This window comes from Delphinapterus leucas, chromosome 1, assembly GCF_059928025.1.
Source record: "Delphinapterus leucas isolate spDelLeu-1000000601 "Yukka" chromosome 1, BTC_Dleu_Yukka2, whole genome shotgun sequence".
In the NCBI taxonomy this organism is placed as follows: Eukaryota; Metazoa; Chordata; class Mammalia; order Artiodactyla; family Monodontidae; genus Delphinapterus; species Delphinapterus leucas.
The window spans coordinates 73731314-73757435 of record NC_143129.1 but is presented as its reverse complement, the minus strand read 5'-3'; the positions used below and the strand labels follow the sequence as shown (position 1 = coordinate 73757435).

General features: G+C 47.4%; 3 protein-coding genes across 4 annotated transcripts; 1 reads left to right on the top strand and 2 right to left on the bottom strand.

Moving 5' to 3' along the window:
- The first annotated feature begins 8 nt into the window (after positions 1 to 8).
- On the top strand, positions 9 to 9924 carry TOMM40L (translocase of outer mitochondrial membrane 40 like). 2 transcript variants are annotated; one of them, XM_022559469.3, is made up of 11 exons: positions 9 to 1555; positions 5284 to 5410; positions 5631 to 5881; positions 6173 to 6240; positions 6542 to 6634; positions 6906 to 7007; positions 7155 to 7260; positions 7450 to 7572; positions 7729 to 7805; positions 7998 to 8100; positions 8240 to 9924. In XM_022559469.3, exons 3-11 carry the CDS (start codon positions 5767 to 5769, stop codon positions 8377 to 8379), a joined length of 927 nt encoding a protein of 308 aa, XP_022415177.2. In that variant the 5' UTR covers positions 9 to 1555; positions 5284 to 5410; positions 5631 to 5766; the 3' UTR covers positions 8380 to 9924. The 2 variants fall into 2 exon arrangements, with proteins under 2 accessions (XP_022415177.2, XP_022415178.2); XM_022559470.3 differs by lacking the exon at positions 7450 to 7572.
- Positions 1576 to 3372, bottom strand: APOA2 (apolipoprotein A2). The gene is made up of 3 exons (XM_022559471.3): positions 3165 to 3372; positions 2736 to 2868; positions 1576 to 2351 (listed from the first exon to the last, which is right to left on the bottom strand). Exons 1-3 carry the CDS (start codon positions 3214 to 3216, stop codon positions 2225 to 2227), a joined length of 312 nt encoding a protein of 103 aa, XP_022415179.1. The 5' UTR covers positions 3217 to 3372; the 3' UTR covers positions 1576 to 2224.
- NR1I3 (nuclear receptor subfamily 1 group I member 3) lies at positions 8259 to 14799 on the bottom strand. The gene is given in 16 exon segments (XM_022559473.3): positions 8259 to 9148; positions 9150 to 9234; positions 10100 to 10220; positions 10400 to 10439; positions 10441 to 10490; positions 10493 to 10538; positions 10802 to 10883; positions 10885 to 10942; positions 11160 to 11270; positions 11273 to 11300; positions 11524 to 11609; positions 11612 to 11692; positions 12865 to 12915; positions 12918 to 12979; positions 14429 to 14501; positions 14504 to 14799. Coding segments are annotated over 16 exon segments (1050 nt in total). The 5' UTR covers positions 14535 to 14799; the 3' UTR covers positions 8259 to 9103.
- Positions 14800 to 26122: the final 11323 nt, after the last annotated feature.

The window sequence follows — 26122 nt, the reverse complement described above, 5'->3', positions numbered from 1 at the left end:
CTAATAGACCAGAGCTGTTCTGCTTGATTGAGGGATGAATGCTGACTGTGACTGGGGGAAGGAAGAGACCCTTGATCCCCAGGCTCTCTAGCAGGGTGCTGGAGCAGGGAGTAATGTGTTGGGGGTCTAGGCACATTCAGAGACATTTGAACCCAAGAAGTGGCTTCCGCACCCAGCTTGGCCCTCTGTGTCTGACAACGGAAACGAGGTTGGGTTGTGGAGAAGCCTGGCTATCCAACCCCAAATAGTCACCAGTCCAGATCAGAGTGGGCTTCAGGGAGCAGTGTGAGCGCAGCTCGCAATATACATGCATATGGGCATTAGCATAGCTGAAAAGCCAAACATGCAGAAGGGATGGTGCGACTAAAGCTTGTGTGATGCTCCCAATGGAAGGTTTTATGGGAACCGTGTTTTCAGTGGATTCTGGGGCAAGAGGGACCTGAGGGAGCCAGGTCTGGGTTGGAGGAGGGTAAGGCAAAGGGGAACAAGTCAGGTCCAGACGGGAGGCCAGGTCCTCCAATTGCATGGGTGAGTGGTGAAGGAATCCCCCTTCTCAGTGCCTGTCCTGTTTCGAGGCAGGATTCCCTGGTAGTATCTGAATCCCATCCCAGCCCTGTCCAAATGGGTCCAGAGTCTCCAGGCTTACCCCTAGCAACCCCCTATGCTGGGCAATACTTTGTACTGCATGGTGACTTACACTTTTCAATGTGTTTTCCATCCTGTCGTACCATTTGATCCACTCATTAAAACTGTGAGGAAATTCAGGCTCTTTGAAGTTAATTAACCTGTCCAATGTCGTCTTGCAAGTGACAGACAGATCTGTGTCCCTGCACATTTTGCCACATGAGGAAAAAATAAATAGACACTGAGAAAGAAAGGGGAAGAAAGTAGTCACGAGTGGTAAGGGTCTTAAAGCCCAGACTGAAGAGGCTGGTCAGCATACAGATGAGCGGGGGAGGGATAGACTGGGAGTTTGGGATTGACATGTACACACTGCTATAGTTAAAATAGATAACCAACAAGGACCTACTGTATAGCACAGGGAACTCTGTTCAATACTCTGTAATAACCTAAATGGGAAAAGAATTTGAAATAGAACAGATACATGTATATGTACAACTGAATCGCTCTGCTGTACACCTGAAACACAACACTGTTAATCAACAAAACTCCAATATAAAATTAAAAAATATATATATATATATACAGAAGAAATTGGAGCTATCTCTGGTGTCTGGGGAAAAGGTGATTTCAGATGAGATATGACGAATGAGTCAGGGTAGAGAAGTAACTCTTTTAAATATAAAGTGGAAGTAAACTTTTATTGGAAAATGCCCATTTTCCCATTTTGGGATTGTAAGTCTCCTGCATCAGTCCAGCCTGACCTCCATTCCATTTTGATTTAATCCAGGTATCACAGCTACCAAAATTTCTCAAGTCCCTCATGTCCATCAAGTTGGAGACCTGTTAGGCCTTTAACTGGCTACCACGTCTACTAGCTCCAGGCTCTAAGATGGCTACCAGAACATGGGCCAGTTCCATGAATAGCACCCAGGTAATAGTGGGGGACAGGCTTGGAATGGGTGTTCCCAGACAGGGGGTCTAGGTGAGAGGTTTCAAATGGAAGGATTAGAGCACCTTCAGGGAGAGGAGTTTTTTATCGCAGGATGGGGGAAAGCACAGTGTTCCCCTGGCTCAGAAGGGAAGGGAGGGGCCTTGGGTGACACCTTTGGACTCATTTTGGGGAAGCTTTCTCCTCTTCATAGTATGATAGAGGAAATTCTGAAGGGTGCTCTCATTTCCCGTGACCTTCAGGAGTCTAGGGATTCAGTTCATGAATCTTTCATGCCTTTCAAGGTACCATGTCCACGGCAAAGTCTCTTTAGTTTCTCCTGCAGGGCCATTCCCAGGCCTGTAGAAAAATCCCTGGGGTTTGGAGAAGAGTCACAGGCACCCCTACTCTGTCATTTCCATCACTGGTCTCTTCAATCCTTTCTCCACCCCTTCACACCAAAACCCCTCTCCTGTTAGAAGCAGATTTCTCTTTGTTCTCCCTCCTCCTCTTCCCCCACTACCCCTACTTTTCCCAGTCCCCAAAACATACCAGGCTCACAACTTGATTCCTTCAATATTTATCGTAGAAAACAAGGAGTAGGTAGGAAGAGGAGCTCTAGGCCTGGCCAGTGGGTGTTCCAGGGGCCAGCTGGGGATGGAAGACAACAGTCTAGGCAATGCACTTGGCAACAGGCTGTGTTTTGAGGTCCAAAATACTGTCCAAGAAGTTAATCAGATCAGTTCCAGCCTTCTTGACGAGGGGCGTCAGCTGCTCCTGTGCCTTCTCAAAGTAGGCCCTGGATATGTGAGGGATTAGAAGTCAGGATGAGGGACTGGTAGGGGCCTTCTTGGTAGTGGGAGGTGAGACCCAAGTCCCCAAACCCTAGTGCCTGGTCTATCCTGGCATGGCAAAGCTCCTAGGGGGAGAGGCAAGCCCTCCGCTGGGCAGAGATAGAGATAGAACAGACCATACAGATAGAAATTCAAAGCCCAGTTCCTGCTACCCCTATCTGTCCAAGAGGTCCATGGGATCTGTGGGGTGATGAAGGAATTTTCTCTACAATTTAAACCTCATGCTCCCTAACCCCCACCCCTTAGCTCAGTCTTCTGTAGGACCTCCCAGCTTCCCCTCTTTCTCTCCATAGCCCCCTGGTCCATGAACCCCCTTTGTTGAGACTTACTTGGCCTGGTTTGGAAGCTCTGAGCCCTTGGCCTTCTCCAGCAGGTCCTTGCCGTAGTCGGTCGCAGTCTGGAAGTACTGAGAGAACAGGCTCTGCAGATTCGGCAGCTCTGCCTGTCTCCGAACCAAAGCCCCTGCACATACACAGAAACACACACACGCACGCACACACACACACACACACATCCTCAGCTGAGTCCCCAATAATGAGTCCCACATCTCTGCCAGTATTCAGCCTCAGCTCTCAGCTCTCTCCCCAAACAGGTATCCAGCTCCACGTCTTTGGATGCACTTTCTGGGCTTTAGAGAGGGAATGATTTTTCTTTTAAGCTCTCTGGTTGCCAGACCTGGGCATAGGAGAACAGACAGATGGGCAGCTAGGACCCAAGCACCTTTTCCTCCTTGGGACCCCTCTTCATAACACACCCACCTTCAAGGCTACAGATGGTAAGGAGCAACACAGTCATTGGAAGCAGCTTCATGGTGTTAATGGAAGGGAAACTGGCCTGCGAACAGGTGAGGGCAGGGAAGGTCACTGAAGCGAATGGGCTTCAGCCCCTCCCCAGAGACCCCTACCTACATGTCCACGCCAACCTGGTTCCCTCTCTTTCTACAGTTAAATCTTTGGATGCTGCCCACACCTCTTACTCCCTTACTTTACCTAGTCAGCGTTGCTGTCCTTGCCGTCTGTGCCTGGCCTGGCTAGGGAGGCAGGGGCTATATATCTGTATGCTTCCCCACCCCCCTGTCAGGTGACAAGTACTTTGGAGGAGTCCAGTGGGGCAGGAGCTATACTGGAGTAAACAAGTTAGAGAAATGGAGGGAGGAGAGGACAGCACATAGGGGACTCATGGTGATGGGGTAGGAGGCAGGGGGTGCAGGCCTTAATGGATGCCAAAGGGGTATACTTTAGGCTTATTTAAGATCCATTCCTTTGGGGCCTGGGCCCAGTAGTCCTTGGATTTGAACGCTTCAGGAAGCAGGATTCCTAGGTTTTTTTTTCTCTGGAAAGCTCTGACATATCAAGCCCTCAGCCCTTGGTATCTTTGTCCCATTATGGGTATATTTCATCTCCCAACCCTATCCCCCATCACTGCAACTTGGCAGAGAGGTATTGGGGAACAGAAGAAAGGACATAAAATCAGAGACGGGGTGAGGGGAATGCAGGTTAGGACAATAAAGGTTAGGGCCAGAGGCCAGGTGTGATTGACTCTGTACCTTTTTGAGTTAATGTGTAATGAATGAGATGGGAGAGAAAACACTAGAGCCGATCAGTGAGCACAGCCCACCCCCAATAAAACAAATTCAGAAAGCAGCCACCGCCCTCCCCCTGAATTGGAGTGCTCTGGCAGGAAAAGAGGTGAATGAGAGGCTTCTACCAAGGATAAAGGTTGAAGGTCTCTGGGCATTTGATCACCTTACCGGTTCTAGGCAGTGGTCAGCCAATATGAGTCAGCAGGAGCCATAGCATCCCTCTGACCAAGGCCCTGACCCTTGTCCCAGCCCTGACTGTGAGGGAAGGCAGAGGTGCATTCCCCAGACCCAAGGTATTTGGGTGAAACCAGCTAAATAGATATCAGAAGTATTTGTATCTTTCATCCTTTTGCCCTCAAAGTATACGTAAAGCATTCCTGGGAGATGGGAGTGGTGATGTGAGAGCTAGTGGGGAGGCGACCAGAGCCTAAGAAATCTTATTCTATCTTCAACTATTCCCTTGTGGAGCACTTAGTTCTTGAAGGGCACTCCATTGACTTGTCTGTAGCTTTGGAGTGGAGCGCATTGAGGGCAGGAGTCCATATTCCTCGATTTTATTTGCCAACTCTGCCTAAGGAACCAGGGAAGGAAGGATTAACTTCAGGGGTCAATTGTTTCAGGGAATAGTTCTGCTAGAATTAAGGCTGCAGCCCCTGCTCTTCTACCCCAAATTCTCACACCCATTCCCATTCTACCAAGACGACAAGAGCGCCAACTTTGAGAGGTGCAGACCTCCAGGAGGGAAGTGTAGGTCCATTTGCCTACGGAGAGCTGTACCTGTGCGTCGAACTCATTTGGAGGTGTACTGTGTACTGTTCAGGACTGTGAGGGGGAGTCCCCAGGGCCTGGGAGGGTGGGGGCCGCCTAGGGGTGTTCCGAAGCAGTGTTCGAAAGAAGTTTTCACAGTCGTTCTCTCCGCCACCCTTCACAAAACGCGTCTCTAGGCTATATGGTGGAGGGAGCTTCAGTGGCTCAAGCTCCAAGATGCTCCCTCTAGTGTCTTGCACGCTCAAAGGTTTTTCCCGACCTTGGAAAGGCAGGGCGATCTAAGGCCATCTACTTGAGTAAGTCTTAAGCAGCTACCAACAAGTCCCGTCTGTCTCTGCAGTGCCAGGTTGGAGCTCTCATGATGAGAGGTCCGCCACTCCTTTGCGTCCTCCTTTCCCACTGGCCCATGCTCAACAGCCAGGCAGCCTTTTTTTTTTTTTTTTTTTTTTTTTTTTTAATCGATTGGGCGGAGCCCAATCAAGGGAGGGTTGGGTCTCTGAAACCTTTTTTTTTCGCCCGGTTCCAAGATGGTGTTCATGACTACGCTGGGAATGCAACGTGAAGCCGCAGTTCTGCCATCATTCAAGATGGCTGCCCCCATCAAGATGACCGGGGTGTGCCTGGGGGAAAGGGGCAGCATGATGGAATGAGACGGTAAGGGTTATTGCTCCACTGCAAGCCTCACCTTGAGGCATAGGAACGAAGACCAGAAAGGCTAGGAAGCTGGGTGAGGTCTGTAGTGGAGGCTAGGATTAGAGAGTGGGGGAGGGTACAGGGATGACAGGTGGGGGTGAGGGATTAAAGATGGGATGGGAGTGTGCCTGGGGTTCAAGCTCCCCACCGGTGCCCTCTCCCCCCACTTTTCCTGTTCCAGGTCTAGCGTCGGACCATGTGGAAGTTTCTGGGACTGGGGAGCCGGATAATGGGGGGTGGGGCCCGTGCGGGGTAGAGGGAGCAATAGCGTCCTTTCCCAGGCGAACCCCGGCCCCTCCCCTGACCTCTGGATTGAAATGGGGAACACATTGGGCCTGGCACCGATGGGGGCTTTGCCCCGCCGGAGCCCCCGTCGAGAGGAACCTCTCCCCAACCCTGGGAGCTTCGATGAGCTGCACCGGCTATGCAAAGGTGAGAACTTGGCATCTAGGTGTCTCAAGTTGAAGGGGCAGAGAAGGGGAGGGTCTTGAATGGTGGGTGTCCAGTGATGGGAGCAGAAAAGGGGAGATCACAGCTGGGGCGGGCAGCCTCAGGGAGGATCAGGTGCTCAGTGCAGCGGAGCACTTCCTGTTACAGGACTTGAAAGGAGGTCAATTCCTCCAAAGCAGTTTCTATGGGATTGAAAGGGGAGACTACTTCATGGGGTAGGGGTTCCTTGCCTGTGCTTATTCCTTCCCTTCCCCTCCCCTCCACCCACTTCAGATGTATTCCCAGCACAGATGGAGGGAGTGAAGCTCGTTGTCAACAAGGTTCTGAGCAGCCATTTCCAGGTGCTCCCACTTTTCTGGCCCCTCCTTTCAATTCCTCCCTGCCTGTCTCTGGATCCTCTTCTCCTTTCCTTTGTGCTCCAGCCTTAGCCGGGCTATATGGGACAAAAGAGAGAGAATATGGGGGCTCTCTTTACTTCCTTTCCCTGTGGGACTCGTTGCTTTTAATCTGGTGACCCTCTGTATATGTTGTAATGTTTGGGTTTCCTAAAAGACCTGCTGGATGGGGACAAGATGAAGGGTTGGATGGGGGATTGAAATAGAGCAGAGATGCTCTCTCCTCCATTAACTTCTCTTTCCTTAGGTGGCTCACACTGTGCACATGAGTGCTCTGGGCTTGCCGGGCTATCACCTCCATGCGGCCTATGCAGGGGACTGGCAACTTAGCCCAACTGAGGTGAGGGCTCCACACACCTGGGTTATCTCCCTAAAAGCCCAGCTAGGACCCAGGTGTAGAGGAGGAGGAAATGTGTGTGTTATGAGGAAGAATGGGCAGGGCACCTCCTCTGTGTTTCTTGGGAGAGGGTGGGGAAACATTTGTGATGAGCTGGGAGTTTGTCTTTGTGGCTCCACTAGGGGGCGCCGGGTACCGTTAAAGAAATCCTACATTTGGATTTAGACTGAGTGGTGCCACCCAGCTCAGTCTTACTCTGGACACTCTTCAACAGGTGTTCCCCACTGTGGTCGGGGACATGGACAGCAGTGGCAGCCTCAACGCCCAGGTCCTGCTCCTCTTGGCAGAGCGGCTCCGAGCCAAGGCTGTCTTCCAGGTGACCCATGGTTCCTGCCTTCATCTACTGAAGCATTTCCTCTTTCTGCCCCATGAGTGTCCTGCTCTGGGGGCTCAGGGAGAGGAGCAGAGGCAACAGTGATCATAAAGAGGGAGGGAGATTTTACTTCTCCCTCTCCCTACCCAGACGCAGCAGGCCAAGTTCCTGACGTGGCAGTTTGATGGCGAGTATCGGGGAGATGACTACACAGCCACTCTGACCCTAGGAAATCCTGACCTGATTGGGGAATCGGGTGAGGAATTGGTACAGGGTTCTTTTTGTCTTGGCTGCCCACTTGCTAATGCTGGGTATGCCTCTTCATGGTCTGTACAGTTCAGGGATTAGAAAAGAAACTTTCTGGGGCAGGCTGGGGTGGGGGGCTGCTGGGGGTGAGGTAGAGGGCCTGTCTCTGTGAGTGACTCCATGTCTCCCCACCCCACAGTGATCATGGTTGCTCACTTCCTGCAGAGCCTCACTCATCGGCTGGTGTTGGGAGGAGAGCTAGTTTATCACCGGCGGCCAGGCGAAGAGGGGGCCATTTTGACACTGGCTGGGAAGTACTCGGGTATGGGGTGAGGAGGAATAGTGACAGGGAGGGAAATTCTGGACTTGGCTGGGGTCCTGGCCTGTGTTCTATTACAGTAACGCTCCTTTTCACTTGTACTTTGGTTTTTTTTTGTGTGTGTGTGCGTGTGTTTTTGTTGTACTTTGGTTTTGACAGCTGTACACTGGGTAGCTACCTTGAATGTGGGATCAGGTGGGGCCCATGCAAGTTATTACCACAAGGCAAATGAACAGGTGAGTCTACTGATCCCATCCCCTGCCGCAACGAGTCCCTCCCAACCTCCACAGGCCCTGCTGACCCACTATTCTTCCTACCCTCGCTACATATACGTTTCATGCGCACCTCCATTCTGCTGATCCCCTGTCAGGACTCCTCTAGTCTTCACTGAGACAGATCCCTCTCCCATCCTTGCCCATGGTTCTCAGGTTCAGGTTGGAGTGGAGTTTGAGGCAAATACGAGGCTACAAGACACAACTTTCTCTTTTGGTTACCACCTGACTCTGCCCCAGGCCAACATGGTATTTAGAGGTGAGGGTTATTCAGATGACATTCGGAGGTGCTGAGGGATTGGGGTGGGGGACAGTGGGAGGGAAGCTCTGCCTTCCTCTGCTGGCCCCTTTCTGCGAGCCCTGTTAGAAAACCTAGTGTATATTCTCTTCCCCAACAGGCTTGGTGGATAGTAACTGGTGTGTGGGTGCTGTGCTGGAGAAGAAGATGCCCCCCCTGCCCGTCACCCTCGCCCTTGGAGCCTTCCTTAATCACTGGCGCAACAGATTCCACTGTGGCTTCAGCATCACTGTGGGCTGAGGTTGTCCCAGAGCCAGCCCCCATAACAGCTGGAACCTCTGAGTCAGGTGCCCTGGGGCCAGGAACTAGGCCCCTCTCAAGAGCCCACCTTGCTGGGTGACCTCTAGGTCCCAGGAGCAGAGTGGGCACAGTACATGCCCTCCTCAGAACTGGGGCTGCCGCAGAGGCAGCAGCTGAGGCAGTGGTTTGAGGCTCCCACCTCTGCCATCAGCCCCAGTTTCATCTTCCCATACTCTTATGGCTCTGGACTAAGGGAGAAGAATTAAGGGGTCTGTCTGGCTGCATTTTCTCCCCTCACTCCCACCTCCTTCATTTCCTTATGGATTAAAGCTCCTAGCCTCTTCCTCTTCAGAGCAGAAAAATCTGCATGGCATTAGCTCCCATCCTGTTTTCCATCCCAGAGTTTCCCAAGGCTGGGAAAGAAGGGCTGAAGGGCTAAATCTTTGACCCCAGAAAGTGGGGCCCACCTATTCCCAGACGGAGCTTCTTTACCTCTTAGCCCTGAGGCTTCCTCCTTCCCCATCATCTGTGCTTCCAGAGAACAACTTTGTCCCCATGGCCACCCCTCATTCTCCCCATTACCGCATGAAGAGGCAGACATTGCTTTGATCATTCACTGCAACCAGTGGGCTCCCTGTTTACTGGCTCCAGCCTCTGGTCCGAGCATTTTCCCCTTTCCAGTCCAGCATGTCCAGGTGGTCTGGGGAAGGAGGCGAACTGGGCCTCAGCTGCAGGTCTCCTGGAGCAGTGGCACCATGGTGGACAGTCCCCTGGATGTTCTCGATTTGGTACCAACATGCATTGTTAATGCTTCGGAGATCAGCCAACCGGCCCAGCAGCTTCGCATATAGAAACCTTTGGGGTCACCAGGGAAGGAGAAGAGAGATAGGCAGCTGAGAGTCTTGTCCTGAGGCCCTGACCCCCTAAACTGCCTCTCTGTGAAGCTAGGTCTGAACATTAGGGAAAATATGCTCTGATGTGACAAATGTGTCAAAAACTCCAAAGGTCCCCAGTGGGGCCTCTATCTGACACTGACTTCTCTCACCATGACGTTTTCCTTGAACCCAGAGCTCAGAGGGCCAAGTGTGAAGAAAGCCCCAGACTTTGCCAGATATTCAGCTGTGTGGAATCCGAGGATCTGGCCTTCTAGAGCAGGTTCTAGAAGGTGGGTGTGTTCTATGGTATAAAGCAACCCTCTTCTGGCCAAACTGGCACATTGAGGAATAAGCAAAACAGAAGTGGAGTGTACTTCAGAGCCTGGTTAGATCATGGACTGTTGAACCAGGGGCTGGCGTTGGCCATGAAACTGAATGACCATAACTTCAAGGGGAATGAAAAATTAAAGGAATTGGACCAATGGAGAAGGAGGGGAAGGGCCAAGGAAAGAGAGTGAACAAGATTCTTGAAAGTCTGTTTTAGTCTGGAGGAGTTGGATTGGTGAGGTGATGGATGTCATCAATCTCAGGAATGCTATTATACCGAGCCTGTGAGCTACTACTTTGCATCTCTCCTGAATAAAAAAAATCTGGGAAAAGTGAGATGAAACAGCAGTAGGAGCAATTTGAATGCCGGAACTCTATGAGGTGGGAGGGAAGGACTAGACCCCCAGGGGCCCTGGTTTCCCAAAGGAAAGGACAGTAAAAGCACTCATCCTGAGTTCAGTGTCTCCCTAACTCCTTTCCACCCTGGCGCAGCCTCCACGTGTCCAGTCCCACTGTACCGGTCCCGGGGATTTTGCTGCTGGCCTTTGATATAGCTCTGCAGAGTCAGCGCTATCTCCTCTTGCAACTGATCAGTCCCCTCTCTCTGGGTTATCCCAGGCCGGTCTGTAAGATAGGGAGTGGGGAAGGACAAGGTGGGAGGTTGCGGGTGGCCTGCATGGTGCCCTGGGGAGCCAAGACTGGGATAGACCCATTCCACAGGTTTGAAGACTAAAAGGCCTGGATGGATGGATTCAGGGAGCTGGGAGTTTGGGCAGAGGTGGTGGAACAAAAGCTTCTGGGCTTTGAGGGATGCTTCCCAGGAGAGAAGAGGGCCATGGCAGCCATGAACACACACTCCAGGCTCCTGGAGCTGCAGTTGGCGCAGTGTCCTATGGAAGCCGAAGAGAACTCCAAAAACTCTTCCTGGAGCCCCACTGTGGGTTCCAGGCACACGGGCTTCAGTAGTTGTGTCACACGGACTTCGTAGTTGTGGCTCTCGGGCTCTAGAGCACAGGCTCAGTAGTTGTGGCGCACGGGCTGAGTTGCTCCGCGGCATGTGGGATCTTCCCGGACCAGGGCTTGAACACGTGTCCTCTGCATTGGCAGGCGGATTCCTAACCACTGCACCACCAGGCTTAGGAGCCTTCAGGTCACCTCGCCACATACCATACTGAAGGGATGCATGTCCTCTACTGTTCTAGCACCATCTCACCATGCACTCCATCTTCTGTGTAGCGAAGAAGCCCGCAGAGGAAGTTTTGTGTTTGGAGACAGAAAGTGGCATTGAGTGCAATGTGACATTTCTACAGCTGCTTCCTTGAGAAGGGAGATCTGGTCCTCCATGGGCCAGAGCAGGAAACCTGCTCTTTAGACTCTAGCCTGAACTTCAGAGAGGGAGAGGAACTCCCAGTTCTGATTGAGACACTTAAAAAAGCTGGGAATTCAAGACCTGCTACTTGAAAAGGCTGAGGGATGGGTTAGTTTGGTTAGTGACCTTTTTTTGGGGCGGGGGTGGTGGTGAGGGTGGGATTATAATTTACTGGAGTGTTTTCTTCCTGAAAGGTAAAGGGAGGTCACATACCGAAAGGGGCAGGTCCTTGGTGAGCCTGATGATTTGCTGTACCATGAAAGTGTTGATGTCTGCGAAATGTGTGAGCAGAGGCAGTACAGGGAACTGGGTGGACAGCGCTGGTGATGGATGAACAGATGAGCTGGAGGCTGCAGAGATCAGAGCCTGGGTGAGAAGCCCCGGTCCTAGGGATCTCTTTTAGGCCTCTCCAGCTTTATCTTGGAAGGGTTCCGGGCTAAGGAGTCTGCCTCGGCTGGGGTTCTGGAGAAGTCCTGTCCTCTATTGGTGTGTGGCACACAGCCCCCTCCCTGAGGCCAGCCTCCTTGGGCACCCTTTTGGTAATATTTCAGCTTGAATCCTGTAAATGCTCACCCTGAACTGCACAAACTGGTCAAACATGGTGCCCATGTGGCGAGTTTGGGCCCCCAGCAGTGTCTGGACTAGCTCTTTCTCCTCAGCTGCATCGATGCTTGCTGTGCCCGCCGCTGGGCCTGTCTTGCTTACCGCAACGCCCGGGCTTCTGCCGATGGGATCATTGTGCCTGGGGAAGGGATGTGACAAAACTATTGAGACTAGCAGAGAGCACCTTTCTCTGTCAGCCCCTGGTCTGGGGCCCTCGGACACTGCGTAATGAAGGACGCGGGGAGGGAGGAGAGTTCTTGAGGCCTCCTTGGGCTTGGCTGAAGTCACAGGGGCTCCAGGTGGTAGGGGATTCCTGTACACTTTCCCTGACCTGTGAGGCACTGCAGCAAAAAACAATGCACTGTGGGAAGTAAAAAAAGGATGGACAATAAAGTGGGAATAGTATAAGGAGATGTTTGACTTCTGGGGGAGCACTGAAGAGGGAGGGCTTGTGATACCAAAAACATCACCTTATGTTTGCATAGCTTTATAATTTCAAGGCTTCTGAGGTTAAGTCTCACTGAATGAAACAATCCTGTGGGTGGAGAGGGCAGGTGTTATTATCCATATTTTTCAGAAACAGACTGACATTCCAGTGACAGGTCCAAGGTCACAAAATACTTAACGTGATGTAGACTGAATTCAAGATTTTTTGACTTCTACAGTTTCCTTTCCACTGCTCCATATTGAAAAGCAGTGTGACGTCATGGAGAAAGCAAGGGTCTGGTGAATACTGACTCTACAACTTTTCAGCCGAGTGGACTTGGACAAGTTGATTTCTGTTACTTTAAGTTGAATATGAGTTACATTATCTTTTGGGGGCAGAGCCTTATTGCCTGGCACAGAGAAAAAAAACATTAAATAATTCAACAATTATCAAGTACCTACTAAGTGACAGGCACTATATTTGAGAGATGGAAGAGTAAAATCAAGCCATATAAATATCTAGGGGAAGAGCATTCCAGGTAGAGGCAATGGCAAGTGCAAGTACAAGTTACAACAGTCTTGAGAAGAGTGTGCTTGGTGTGTTTGAGAATGGCATTGACGTCAGTGTGGCTGGGATGGGTTGAGCAAGGGGAAGAGTCGGAAGTGAAATCTGAGAGGTGGTATGGAGGAGCTGGCCCATGAGATCATGGACCATAAGAGAGAGGAGGAGCCCTTGGAGGTTTTGAGCAGAATAGTGACATTGTCTGAGTTGTTTCACAAAGCTTACTCTGCCTGCCCTGTGGAGAATACGCTGTGGGAACAAGGGCAAAGCATAGTCAGTGGAGGAACATAGTGGATTCTCGGGATGGAAAGGGGCCAACTCACTGTCCTTCTTCATGCCAGCATCTAGGCACTTCTGCAACCTGCAGGCTGGGCCTTGTTGACCCTCCAGCTTCCAGCAAAGGGGCACGTGAGACCGGTGCTTTTGCTGACTGTTCGCCTGAGAGGACAGAGACATTGTGAGGGTTGGGGATGGCAGCGAGCAGGTAGGTATGTGAGGGGCTGAAATGAAATGGTCAAAAAGAAACTATGGGGCTTCCCTGGTGGCGCAGTGGTTGAGAGTCCGCCTGCCGATGCAGGCGACACGGGTTTGTGCCCCGGTCCGAGAAGATCCCACATGCCGCGGAGCGGCTGGGCCCGTGAGCCATGGCTGCTGAGCCTGTGCGTCCGGAGCCTGTGCTCCGCAACGGGAGAGGCCACAACAGTGAGAGGCCCACGTACCGCAAAAAAAAAAAAAAAGAAAGAAACTATGGTGAGAATTCCCTGGCAGTCCAGTGGTTATGAAACAGGAGGGAAGGGGGCAGGGCACAACCTTTGAAAGAATGACATAGCCCAAGGACATGACATAAACTGATTAGAACCAAATGGGTCCAAGACGGCAGACAAGTCGAGTTCCACTAGACCTTGAGCCTCAGTATACGCTCACTGTAACACATCAGCAAGCTAAATGACACACTCATAGGCGCCATGACAGTTCCCAGGCCCACCTGGGATCAAAAAGTGGGCGGTGGCTCAATTCCTGGAAATCTCCGCCCCTTCCAGAAATAGCTTGAATACTCCTCCCACTCATTAGCATATGAAAATACCCACCCCTATAAAAACTGACAACCCCAGACCCTGGTGCCTTTTCTCACCTTCTGAGGTGGCCCACACTCTGTCTGGGGAGTGCGTTTCTCTCTAAATAAATCCATTTCTTACCTATCGCTTTGTCTCTCACTGAATTCTTTCTGTGATGAGACATCAAGAACCTGAGCGTCATTAAGTCCTGAAACCAGGTATGTGATCTCAGTTGGAAGACCGTAGGTTTTGGCCGGGTTCGAGTCCTGGCCGAGAGGGTTCAAGTCCCGATCTGGGTCTAGGCTGGGTTCGAGTCCCAATCTGAGGTGCACCGTTTCAGTTAGGACTATGCGCTTTCACCGCCGAGGGCCTGGGGTTCAATCCCTGGTTGGGGAACTAAGATCCCGCAAGGCAAGTGGCCAAAAACAAAAAACAAACAAACAAAATCTGTGGTGACATGGGCTACTCTGAGCTGTGCCCAGAGGTCCCTAGGGGTAGAGAGGATACAACGCATCTCAAGCATTTCCAGGGGGGCACAGAATCAGTCAGGAGAGCCTAGTTGGTGCTGTACTAGTTTGGTGCTTTGCAGGTAGTGAGCACCCTTGACCAAGGGGTTGTGTCCATAGGACAAGCACTCAGCCTTCCCTCTGTTATTTTGCCTCATGTTTATACAAGTGTTGAGGTTGGCAGTTTGCAGCGTGCTAGCCACAGGGTAGTCAGGCTTCAAGATGCAGGAGTGATGTAACTGGACAAGCTTGGGCATGTGCCAGGGCTTAAAGGCTGCCTGGCAGGCAGTTTGGGAGGGCGTTTCTGCTGGGGAGGAGGTTCTCACCTGAAGAAACCCTTGCAGTCCTCAGAAGTCAGGGCCTGGAAGGGATAGCCTGTGGCTCAGTTCCTGCACACACACAATTCCTCTGCTCATCCTCCTCACGGGCCATGGCTTCAGGTGTTGCAGTGGCTGTCACAGGCCCCTGAATGTCAGAGGGGTTATCAGTCAGCTCTGGACCACCCTTGACCTTCTTCCCCTTCTGCAGAGCCTCTTCCCAAACCTGCCCTCGGCCTGACCCCCTGCATTAGCTGCACTTAATTGCTTTTAGTCTCTGGACCCCGAAAATTTTCCTACCTGCTTCTCTTCCCACTCTGACCCTGCTTTCCCCTTGAGCTTAAGAGCTGCTAGTGTTTAGAGTTAGGGATTACGGCCCTCAGTATCTGGAAAACAAGGATAGAAACTGCTCGTTATCAGATCCACGTAGATTTTCCCTATTGCTGAGGAGAGAGGGAGAGAGCAAGCTTTTTCACATGACGTATGTCAACAGTAAAAGAATAGGCATGGGCTTCCCTGGTGGCGCAGTGGTTGAGAGTCTGCCTGCCGATGCAGGGGACACGGGTTTGTGCCCCAGTCCGGGAAGATTGCACATGCCGTGGAGTGGCTGGGCCCGTGAGCCATGGCCGGTAAGCCTGCGCGTCCGGAGCCTGTGCTCTGCAACGGGAGAGGCCACAACAGTGAGAGGCCCGCGTACTGCAAAAAAAGAAAAAAAAAAAACAAACAGAATAGGCATAACAATTTTACAAAGCTCCCAAAAGGAAAGTTCTTCAAAAGAGACTGGGGGCTAATTAAGGGCTTATGTAAAGAGCTAGAAGAGGTCCCACTTCCCAAGAAGGGAGGGCTGAGAATTAAATCAGAATAGCCTCTAAAACATTAGATATATGGGATTGATCTGGGGGCTCTTGCACCAGAGCTGGCATCATGGGAGTGTGCCCTGTGCAGTCACACAGGCTCTGTGCTCAGAGGAATCTTGGGCTTGGTTTAACGCTCTGATATTGCCACTGTCTTGAAATTCTTTTTTTTTTTAAATAAATTTATTTATCTATTTTTGGCTGTGTTGGGTCTTCGTTGCTGCACACGGGCTTTCTCTAGTCATGGTGCGTGGGCTTCTCATTGTGGTGGCTTGTCTTGTTGCGGAGCATGGGCTCTACGCACGCGGGCTTCAGTAGTTGTGGTACTCGGGCTCAGTAGTTGTGGCACACGGGCTTAGTTTCTCCGCGGCATGTGGGATCTTCCCGGACCAGGGCTCGAACCCGTGTTCCCTGCATTGGCAGGTGGATTCTTAACTACTGTGCCATCAGGGAGGTCCTGTCTTAAAATTCTTAATGATGTTTGAACAAGGAGCTTTGCATTTTCATTTTTCAGTGAGCCCTGAAAATTATGTACCTGGTTTGTATAGAGCCAAGATGAAGGACATCTAATTAATAAGTTTAAGAATCAGAAGTAGGAGCCTTCACTGGGGTTGTCTAGTGCTCAATAGACACTGAAGAATATTTTTGCAAGTGTAAAACGTGTGTATGTGTCCATATGGCCAAGAGGCAGTTGAAAATATGCTCAACATCGCTAATTATTAGAGAAATGCAAATCAAAACTGTCATGAGATATCACCTCACACCAGTCAGAATGGCCATCATCAAAAAGTCTACAAACAATAAATGATGGAGAGGGTGTGGAGAAAAGGGAACCCTACTACACTGTTGGTGGGAATGTAAATTTGTGCAGCCACTATGGAGAACAGTATGGAGGTTCCTTTAAAAAACTAAAACTAGAGCTACGGTATGATCCAGCAATCCAACTCCTGGGCATATATCTGGAGAAAACCATAGTTTGGAATGATACATGCACCCCAATATTTATTGCAGTGCTGTTTACAATAGCCAAGGCATGGAAGCAACCTAAATGTCCATCGACAGACGAATGGATAAAGATGTGGTACATATATACAATGGAATATTACTCAGCCATTAAAAAGAATGAAATAATGCCATTTGCAGCAACATGGATGGACCTGGAGATTATCATACTGAGTGAAGTAAGTCAGACACAGAAAGACAAATATGATATTGCTTCCATATGGAATCCAAAAAATGATGCAAATGAACTTATTTACAAAACAGAAACAGACTCACAGACAGAAAACAAACTTACGGTTACCAAAGGGGAAAGATGGGAGGGAAGGATAAATTGGGAGTTTGGGATTGACAGGTACACTCTACTATATTTAAAATAAATAACCAACAAGGACCTACTATATAGCACAGGGAACTCTGCTCAGTATTCTGTAATCAGCTAAATGGGAAAAGAATTTGAAAAAGAATCGATATATGTATATGTATAACTGAATCGCTTTGCTGTACACCTGAAACCAACACATTGTAAATCAACTATAGTCCAACATAAAATAAAAATTAAAAAAAAATTTTAAAGGGGAGAATTTCTAAAAGAAAATGTGGGTATGTGTGTATACACTTACACATGTACTCTCTCTCCCAACCTTTATGAACAGAAAAAGTAATTTCAAAAGCTATTTGGATGTTTTGGGGATGGGTAACATGTTGGATACATCTATGTTGGATAAATCCAATCCCGCACACACTGGCGTAAGGTCCAAATCTCAGTCTTTCACTTTGAAAGGTCTTTCTCACTGTACGTCTCCCTGGGCGTTTGCTGTTTCTGCACCATTATAGTCTTCTTTCACTAGAATACAGCATTTTTTTTCTTTTTCTTTGTTTTCGGCATATCATCTGCTTCTTCAGGTAAGGGTTAAATTATAGTTAATGATGCTCTAACAGTGAGTTAAAAGCCCAAGTGGAGGCTAGAGCCATAAAAATACACTGAGAGAGACAGAGACAGAGAGGAGAGATTGGGTTAAAAAGAGCCTTGTTTAGGTCCCCTTCATCTCAAGTAGGTGTAACATCCAACTATGTATAATTTACTGCATTTGAAGTAAGCTGAGCTCCAGAGAACATAGGTGCTTGCACCTGGTCCTTGGGAGTCGGTGAGCATATTTATGCATATGCATCTCTTGGTATCTTTGGTTGAGTGAGACTCTGTGAGAATTCATACTAACTCATTCAATCAACAAATACTGACTGATAACCTACTATGTGTTAGACACTAAGGATAAAAAAGGTGAATAAGATGCTCTCCTGCCCTCTTGGAGTTTAAAGGTGCTAGTGGAGAGACAGACCTTTAAATAGATATAAAGACATATAATCAGGAACTGCCCTGGTGGTCCAGGGGTTAAGACTCAGCACTTCCACTGCAGGGGGTGCAGGTTCAATCCCTGGTTGGTGAACTAAGATTCAGCATGCCGGGCGGCACGGCCAAAAAAAAGAAAGAAAAGAAATATAATCCTATCAGTGATGACGCTATGCACAGAGCATTCTGAGACTACAGAAGAGGGGCACCTAATTCTGCCTTGGCAAAGAGGTGTTGAGGAGGCAGGAAAGTCTTCCTGGAGGAGTGACAGCTGAGTTGATTTTTAAAGGATAAGAAGGAGTTAGCCAGATACAAAAAAGTAAATATGGTAGAACCACGAACAGGTCTTTCTTGCTGGAGCATAACATTTCAGGCTGGAGTGGGAAGAGAAAAGTCTAGAGAGATGGGGTATGAGGCTGAGATGTAGGCAGGGCCAGTTCATGGGAGACCTCGTGTGCCAGAGAAAGCAGCTTAAGTCCATCAGGAAGCTTTTAAAGGGTAAGATGGGAAATGACATGGTCAGATCTATTCTAGATATCCAACTACTGGCTGTTTGGGAGATAGATTTGAGGGGGCAGGACTGGAGGCAAAGAAACCAGTTAGAACCTCTTGCCATAAAGTAAGTGAGGGATTAAGCCTGATCTAGGATAGTGGTAGGATATAGTAGAGGAGAGCGTTTTGAAAAATACCTGGGAGGTGAAATAATTGGAACTTGGTGAGTACTAGAATGTCTAGGTTGAGAAAGAGGAAGAGGTATAGATGACTCCAGGTTCCTAGCATGGGTGATTGAGTGGATGGTGGTACCACCAACTGGGAGAGAGACTACAGGAGGAGTATACGGCGCTCCCTACTTGGGCCCCTATCCTTTTCCCCAGTTGCAGATTTACTCTAGCAATAAGGTATTAAGTACCCACTCTGTGGTGAGGCACTATGGAAAGGGATAAAAGAGAGGGTTCCTATTATCAAGGAATTTACTGTCTGATTATGGAGATTGCATAAGTAAATGGAACTCCTAGATCTTACAAGGAAATATGTAATCAAACTCTAAATTGTGTGGTGAAGATCATGTATCATATTATAGGTATTAATTGCGTCATTAATTTGTTCTTATTATGAGCAGCGTGCTGTGTAAGAATCCTTACCAGTGTTAACCCTGAAACATAAGTAATATCACCACTTTACAGATGAGAAAACTGAGGCCAGAGAGTTTAAGTAACTTGTACAAGGATTACTATACCCAATAATTTATTAGATGACTTCACCTGGATGTCACACAGGCATCTCAAATTCAGTATGTCTACAGTGAAGCTTTATGATCCCTAAAGCACAAGCAACACAATAAAAAAATAAGTGGTACTGCATCAAACTGAAAAGCTTCTGCATAGCAAAAGAAATGATCAACAAAATGAAAAGGTCACTTACAGAATGGGAGAAAATATTTGCAATCCACACATCTGTTACGGGGTTAATATCCAAAATAAATAAGGAACTCATACAACTCAATAGCAAAAAACCCAAATAATCCAATTTTAAAATGGGCAAAGGACCTGAGTAGACATTTTTCCAAAGGAGATATTCAGATGGCCAACAGGTACATGAAAATGTGCTCAACATCGCTAATGTTTATGGAAATGCAAATCAAAACCACAATGAGATATCACCTCACAACTGTTAGAATGACAATCATCAAAAAGACGAGAAATATAAAAATTGTGAGTCACTATGTTGTACATCTGAAACTTATGTAATACTGTTCATCAACTATACCTCAATAAACACACACACACGCGCGCACGCGCACGCGAAAAAAGAAAAGAAATAACAATTGTTTGTGAGGATGTGAAGAAAAGGGAAACTGTGTGCACTGTTGGTGGGAAAGTAAATTGGTACAGTCACTGTGGAAAAGAGTATGGAAGTTCCTCAAAAAATTAAAAATAGAACGACCATATGATCCAGGAATTCCGCTTCTGGGTACCTATCTGAAGGAAACAAAATCACTGTCCCAAAGGGATATCTGTATCTCCATGGTCTTTGCAGAATTATTTATAATAGCCAAGACATGGAAACAACCTAAGTGACCATCAATAGATAAATGGATAAAGAAGATGATATATATATAATATCTATTTAATATATGATATATATTTAATTCAGCCATAAAAAAGAAGGAAATGCTACCATTTGTGACAACATGGATGGACCTTGAGGGAATTATGCTAAGGGAATAAGAGAAAGACACATACTGTGTGATCTCACTTATATGTGGAATCTAAAAAAAAAAAACCAAACTCGGGGACTTCCCTGTGGTCCAGTGTTTAAGACTCCGCACTTCCACTGCAGGGGGCACCGGTTTGAACCTTGGGGGAACTAAGATCCTGCATACCACGCAGGGCGGCCAAGAAAAAACAAACAAACCCAAACTCACAGAAATAAAGATCAGATTAAATCAGATTGGTGGTTGGCAGAGGTGGGGGGAGAGGTGAAGCTGGTCGAAAGGCACAAAATCCTAGTTATAATGTAAATAAATTCTGAGGTTGTAGTACACAACATGATGACTATAGTTAACAATACTATATTGTATATTTGAAGGTTGCTAAGAGAGCAGATCTTAAAAGTTCTCATTACAGGGAAAAAAAATTGTAGCTGTGAGGTGAATCATTTGACAATATATGCATATTAAGTCATTAGGATGTACACCTTAAACTTACGCAATGTTACATGTCAACCGTACCTCAATAAAACTGGAAAAAATAAAAAGGAAATGGAAATCATTGTCACCTCCCACAAACTAATTTCTCCTACACAACCTAACTTGGTGACTATCCCAACATGAGGAAGTATCGCGTTGGCCAAAAATCGTTTGGGTTTTCCTGTAAGATGTTATGGAAAAACCCGAATGAACTTTTTGGCCAAGCCAATAGAAAGAGCATGTGGCTTGGAGTCATACAGACTTAAGTTCAAATTTTGACTCCGGCTCTTGATAGCTGAATCACTTCTTTTTTTTTTTTTTTTGGTTCCTTTCCTAATTATTTGAAGTCACTGAGACCCAGCTCCATTGGAGTCAGATATCATCAGGCTGGGCCATTCCCAGACTGGGGAAGGGAGGCTGACTTCCTTTTCCTAGCTCAGTACTGAATTAGGGAGAAGTTCAGGCTAGAGGAGAGATGCTCTGGCCCAGGGCTGCCCCTTCACCTGGGGCCCAGGGATTGCCCTGAGCCTTCTTTTTTTGCTGTTTCCTGACCAGGGATTGAACCTGTGCCCTCGGCAGTGAAAGTGCAGAGACCTAAACGCTGGACTGCCAGGGAATTCCCTGGCCCTGAGCCTTCCTGTTCTTGGAGAAGTCCACCTTGCAGTTCTTTGAGATGGGGCTGTCTTAGGAACACACCTCTCTGACCTTGCTCTTCTTATGTACAGAAATGCTCCCCAGGCTTCATGGTCTCTCCCACTGAGCAGACTGAGACTGGGGGATGTGCTGCAGGATGCCCCTGGCATTCATGATGAACAGGCTTTCAGGGTTAACTGATGTCCTTACCCTCTTCCAACATACCTGTCCTAGGCCAGGCTCTGAAAAACAACTGTGTTGGTTGAAGCCTGGTAGGTTAAACTCTCTGAACTTTGGTTTTCTTATCTGGAAAAAAGGGTTTAATGACACCCACTAGCTGGGTTTGTCGTGAAGATTAAATAAAGTGATATATGTAAACTTCCTTACACAGTGCTTGGAACATGGAAAAAAGTCAATACATAGTCATTCTCTTACACTCTTCCTTTCCTTCTTTTCCACTGCTGCCCTCTCCCTGATGTCAAGCCAGAAGCCGGGGAGTCACCTAGCCCCTTTTCTCTCCCTCCCTAAAACAGATCAGATGCCATGCCCTGTCATTCCTGTCTCCTGGCCTCTACATGCCCACTACCTGTTAGCTGAGTTCAGGCCCTCATCATTTTCCACTTATCACTGCAAGTAGTGGAATTAAATTATTCTGCCTAAGACCAGCTTCATCTATTTCCAACCCATCCTCCATGCTGTTGCTATTTCTAAAATGCAAATTTGATCATGTCTCTCCCCTGCTTAAAATTCTTCATTTGCTTCTCATCACCTTTGGGATAAAATCCAATCTCTTTGGCATGCCACACAAAGTGCTTTGTGATCTGGCCCCTATTTATCACTCTGCCTTCATCTATCCCACTTCCCTCCCCTGACCTAACACATCATACTTTGTGCTTAAGCACTCAGAGTTCCCTGAACAAGCTATGCTCACCACCCCTGAACATCTGCCCTTATTGTTCAGCCTGATTGGAACTGCCACACACACCCCACTTCCAAACCACCACACATCCCCCCCCACCAGGTCCCCTTGATCCTTTTGGCCCTTCGGGCCTGAGTACAGCAGATCACCTCTAGGAGCCTGTGGGTTAGAGCTACACGTCTGCTCACACATTTGTCACAGCACGTATCACACTGCAGAACAACTGTCACTTTCTGACTGTCAATCAACTGTGAGTTGAAGTCAAGAGCTGCATCTTTCATTTTTGGATCCTTAGGGTCTTGAATACTCCAAGCACAGATAATAAATGTTTACAGAGTGAATAAATGGGCTGGGATATGAATTATGGTCTGATTCCAAACTCATGCTCATTCTATGTGGCATCATGTTATTATTTGAGAATGAATTCATTCATTAAACAAATACTTAATGGGTATCTATTTTTCCAGGCATTTTTTTAGTAAGGTACATTCCATGTCATCTGGGTCCATTTCCTGTTTCCCTCTTCGCTGCTGTCTTTCATAGCTGATTATCTTTTGCTGTTCTGAGTTTCTGACAGGATACTCATTGGTCTTTTAGTCTGATTCCTGACTCGTTTCTGACTTCTGAACAATTGCTCCCTGCTGTTCTTACCTGCCATGTTTGCAGTTGACATGTGGTCAACCTCACTCAGGTGTCCACTGAGCCAAGTTTCCAGTCTGGGCCTGCTTTATCCTATTCGGCCTCCCAAGTTTTGGCACAAACACTTCTTTGAATAGGAAGCGTTCAGGCTACCTCCTTTCCTTTGTACCCTGTAATCTACCCTGGTTTTGATCTTTAAATTCACCAAAGATCTCTGGTGACCTGTTGAATTCAATGGCCTTTCTCTTATGTTTCTCCCAATCAACCTCCCCATTGCTTTGACTCCCTGACAAGAGTCCGCCTGCCGATGCAGGGGACGTGGGTTCATGCCCTGGTCCGGGAAGATCCCACATGCCGAGGAGCGGCTGGGCCCGTGAGCAATGGCCGCTGAGTCTGCGCGTCCGGAGCCTCTGCTCCGCAACGGGAGAGGCCACAGCAGTGAGAGGCCCGCGTACCGCCAAAAAAAAAAAAAAAAGAAATGTCTTTTCTCCCTAAAGCCTCTATGATGTTATGTGTTCCTGATTCTCAACCTGTGCTTCTAGTAGCTCTTTTTTCTTTCTCCTCTGTTGGATTCTCATTTTTCCTAAGGCTATTGGTTATGGAAAACTATGGGTTTTTCTCTAAGGCTCAATTTCAACCTCCTCACCTTTCTTCTTCTATGTTCTTCCCTAATATAGATAACACAAGGCTCTGTTAAAATGTAAAAATAGCTCACATTTTAGCATCACAGTTTACAGAATGCCTTTACATACCTGATTTCATTTATCCTCATTCTAGTATGTGAATGTCTTCACAAATTAACTCCAGTTCCATGCATGGGATCTTGCTGTTCTTAGTAGCTCCTTATGATGCCTGTTCAGATTGTTATTCTCATTCTATTCTTTCTTCTGGACGCTCACTGCACTTGCCCAGACTTCCACCACAGCACCCATAATAATATTGCACCTTCGTGTTCACATGACCATCTCTCCCCTTCTAGACTATAGGTTCTATGTCATGTGGGTCTTCTTTTCCCAACACCTAGCGTAAGTCCTGGCCATAATGTGTGTTTAATAGCCAGTGAATAATTGAATAACTCCCAATATTCTGGTCCCGATTCCAAGAGTCACTTTGAATCCTCTCCTAAATCTTGTTATTGATTCCTTATGCCTTAGGTTTCTTGATGTTGTCCCTTTTCTTCTGTTACTGTCACTATAGTCACCCAGACTGTTGCACTTTGTACAATTATGACATCCCCATCTTTTTCTCCCTGCTCTTGGTCTTTCTCTTGTCAAACCAGTCCTATGTTTTCCTTGCAAGAATAATCTAAAAATGCCATTTGTACAAGGGTAAGGTTTAAGTTCCTTATTCTGACATTCAAGGCCCTCACACATCTCCTGCCACTTCCCTACCATAAACCTCAGTCTTCTTTCACCACTTCTTTCTTGTTATCACCCAGATGTCAGATCGACACCTTTTCCTCCTTCCCCCCTTCCTTCTAGCATTTGTCTAAATTTTACCCTTCCTTTATCCAACCCAAATCCCATTCTCTCCAGGAAGCTTTTGACTCTTTCAGTCCTAGACAATGTCTTCCTTCTTAGACCTATACTATTTACTGTTATACAACTTACTGTTGTAGCATACTTGGGCATTTAATCATCTATGGCAGGGATTGGCAGTTTATGGCCTGTAAGCCAAATCTGGCCTGCTGCCTGTTTTTGCACAGTTTGTGAACTAAGAATGGTTTTTACATTAAAAATGTAAAAGAAGAAAAAGAATATTTCACAGCACATGAAAATTATATGAAATGCACATGTTAGTGTCCACAATAAAGTTTTATTAGAATATAGCCACACCTATCTTGTTTAGATATTGTCTATGACTGCCTTCAAGCTATAATGGGAGGCTCAAGTAGTTTAACTATAGGGCCTACAAAGCCTAAAATATTTACTCTCTGGCTGTTACAGAAAAAGCTTGCTAACCTCTGATCTAGGATCTTGGATTCTCTGTATAATCTTTGCATCACTGTTCAAGAACTTTGGAGAGGTCTGCTTCACTAAAGACAATCTTTTCAAGGCTAATTAACTGTTCCTTAGACAGGTGGGGGAAGCCAGAGGGTAGGCTGCATAGAGTAAGTAGGTGCTAGCCTACTTAGAATTTAGTAACTTAGGCAACCAGATTCCCATTGGAAAGTGAGAGTCAGAAGATCCCAGGTAGATGGGGGAAAAGATGTGATCTTCTTTTCCATCTTCTCTGTTTCCGAAGTGGCAGAGAAAATGTAAACACACAGAGGGTCTAGCTAGAGAAAGGGTATTTGAGGTCTTATCTGAATCTGGTTGTTGAGAAGGGATCAGTGGTTGCTGGCTGAGAGAAGCTCAGCTATTAATGACTCAGTTATTACAGGCCATGAAAGAAACTATCAAAAGGGTGTAACGGCTAACGCTGAAAGTGCTTGGCTTTGGCTGACTGAAGCTTTAAGTAGGCTAAAAGGTTTTACAATGCCTAGAAGTATCACAGGCAAGAGCATTTAAAGGATTTCTTTAAAGTAGAAATGAAAGCTAGATATTTAGGAATAGCAGTTATCAGAAAGTTCCTGACTTTTACCTAGGTGTTCTATTTCTTTTCATCTTGCTCTAATCATATTTTTTTCTTAAAACTTATACAACATAGTGATTATTTAGTAAAGTTCCATCTTATTGAAAAATAATCTATATAGATTGGATTGTGGGCTTCATCTTTCACATCTGCTCCCTACATCTGGGCAGAATCCACTTGCTAGTTTTGGTACTCAAACATATACCACCAAATGGGTTCCTACCTGAATTGCAGGAAGAAAAAACCTAGACTCTAAGAGATAGGACTTGCATATTGAAATCTATTTTAATGGCAACGATAGGTGCAAGGTCATAATGTGTGTGTGTGTGTGTGTGTGTCTCTCTCTCATTTTTTTAATAGCTTCACCACCACAGTGGAGCACAGTGGAGGGCACATTGTCAGACTGAGATTGAATGAGTAAACAGCTGTAAATTAACTTTTGGGGGGAGCTCATTACCTATTCAAGTAGACGCTAGGGGACCATCATTTTGTTGGAGAAGGGTTTTTCGCATTATGTGGGAGGTAGAATTAATGGATCCTAAAATGTCTTTCAACTCCTTAGATCTATGATCTTCCAAATCAAACAGGCACTTCAAAATTCCCCTGTTCTTTGCCACAGAATACCGTCCCCTTGCATCTCTCTGTCTCTCTTTTGCTCTCTCTGTCCCTCTCTGTTTCTATCTCTCCCTCTCCTTGCCTTCCTCCTTTCTGCCCTTCTCTTATTCAGACTGCCATCCTATTACTAAATCTTAATCTGTAACATCTCTTGGCTTTTACCCTTTCATTCAGTTTCCTGCTTCACATGCACCCTCTTGATATCCTTCCAGCTCTTCTTTCTTCACTTTCTCAAACTCACACACTCCTTCCCTGCCTCTCTCTCTCTCTCTCCTTCGTGCACTACTCCTTCCTCTCCTTCCTCCTTTGCTCCCCCTGCTTCATTTTCCATCTTCTCATCCCCCGACGGTCTCCCCCTCCTTCCCGCTCTCTGTCTTACCCTAGTTTGGAAATGCAGCAGACCTCTGAGCCTGCCACCATTGGATGCCAG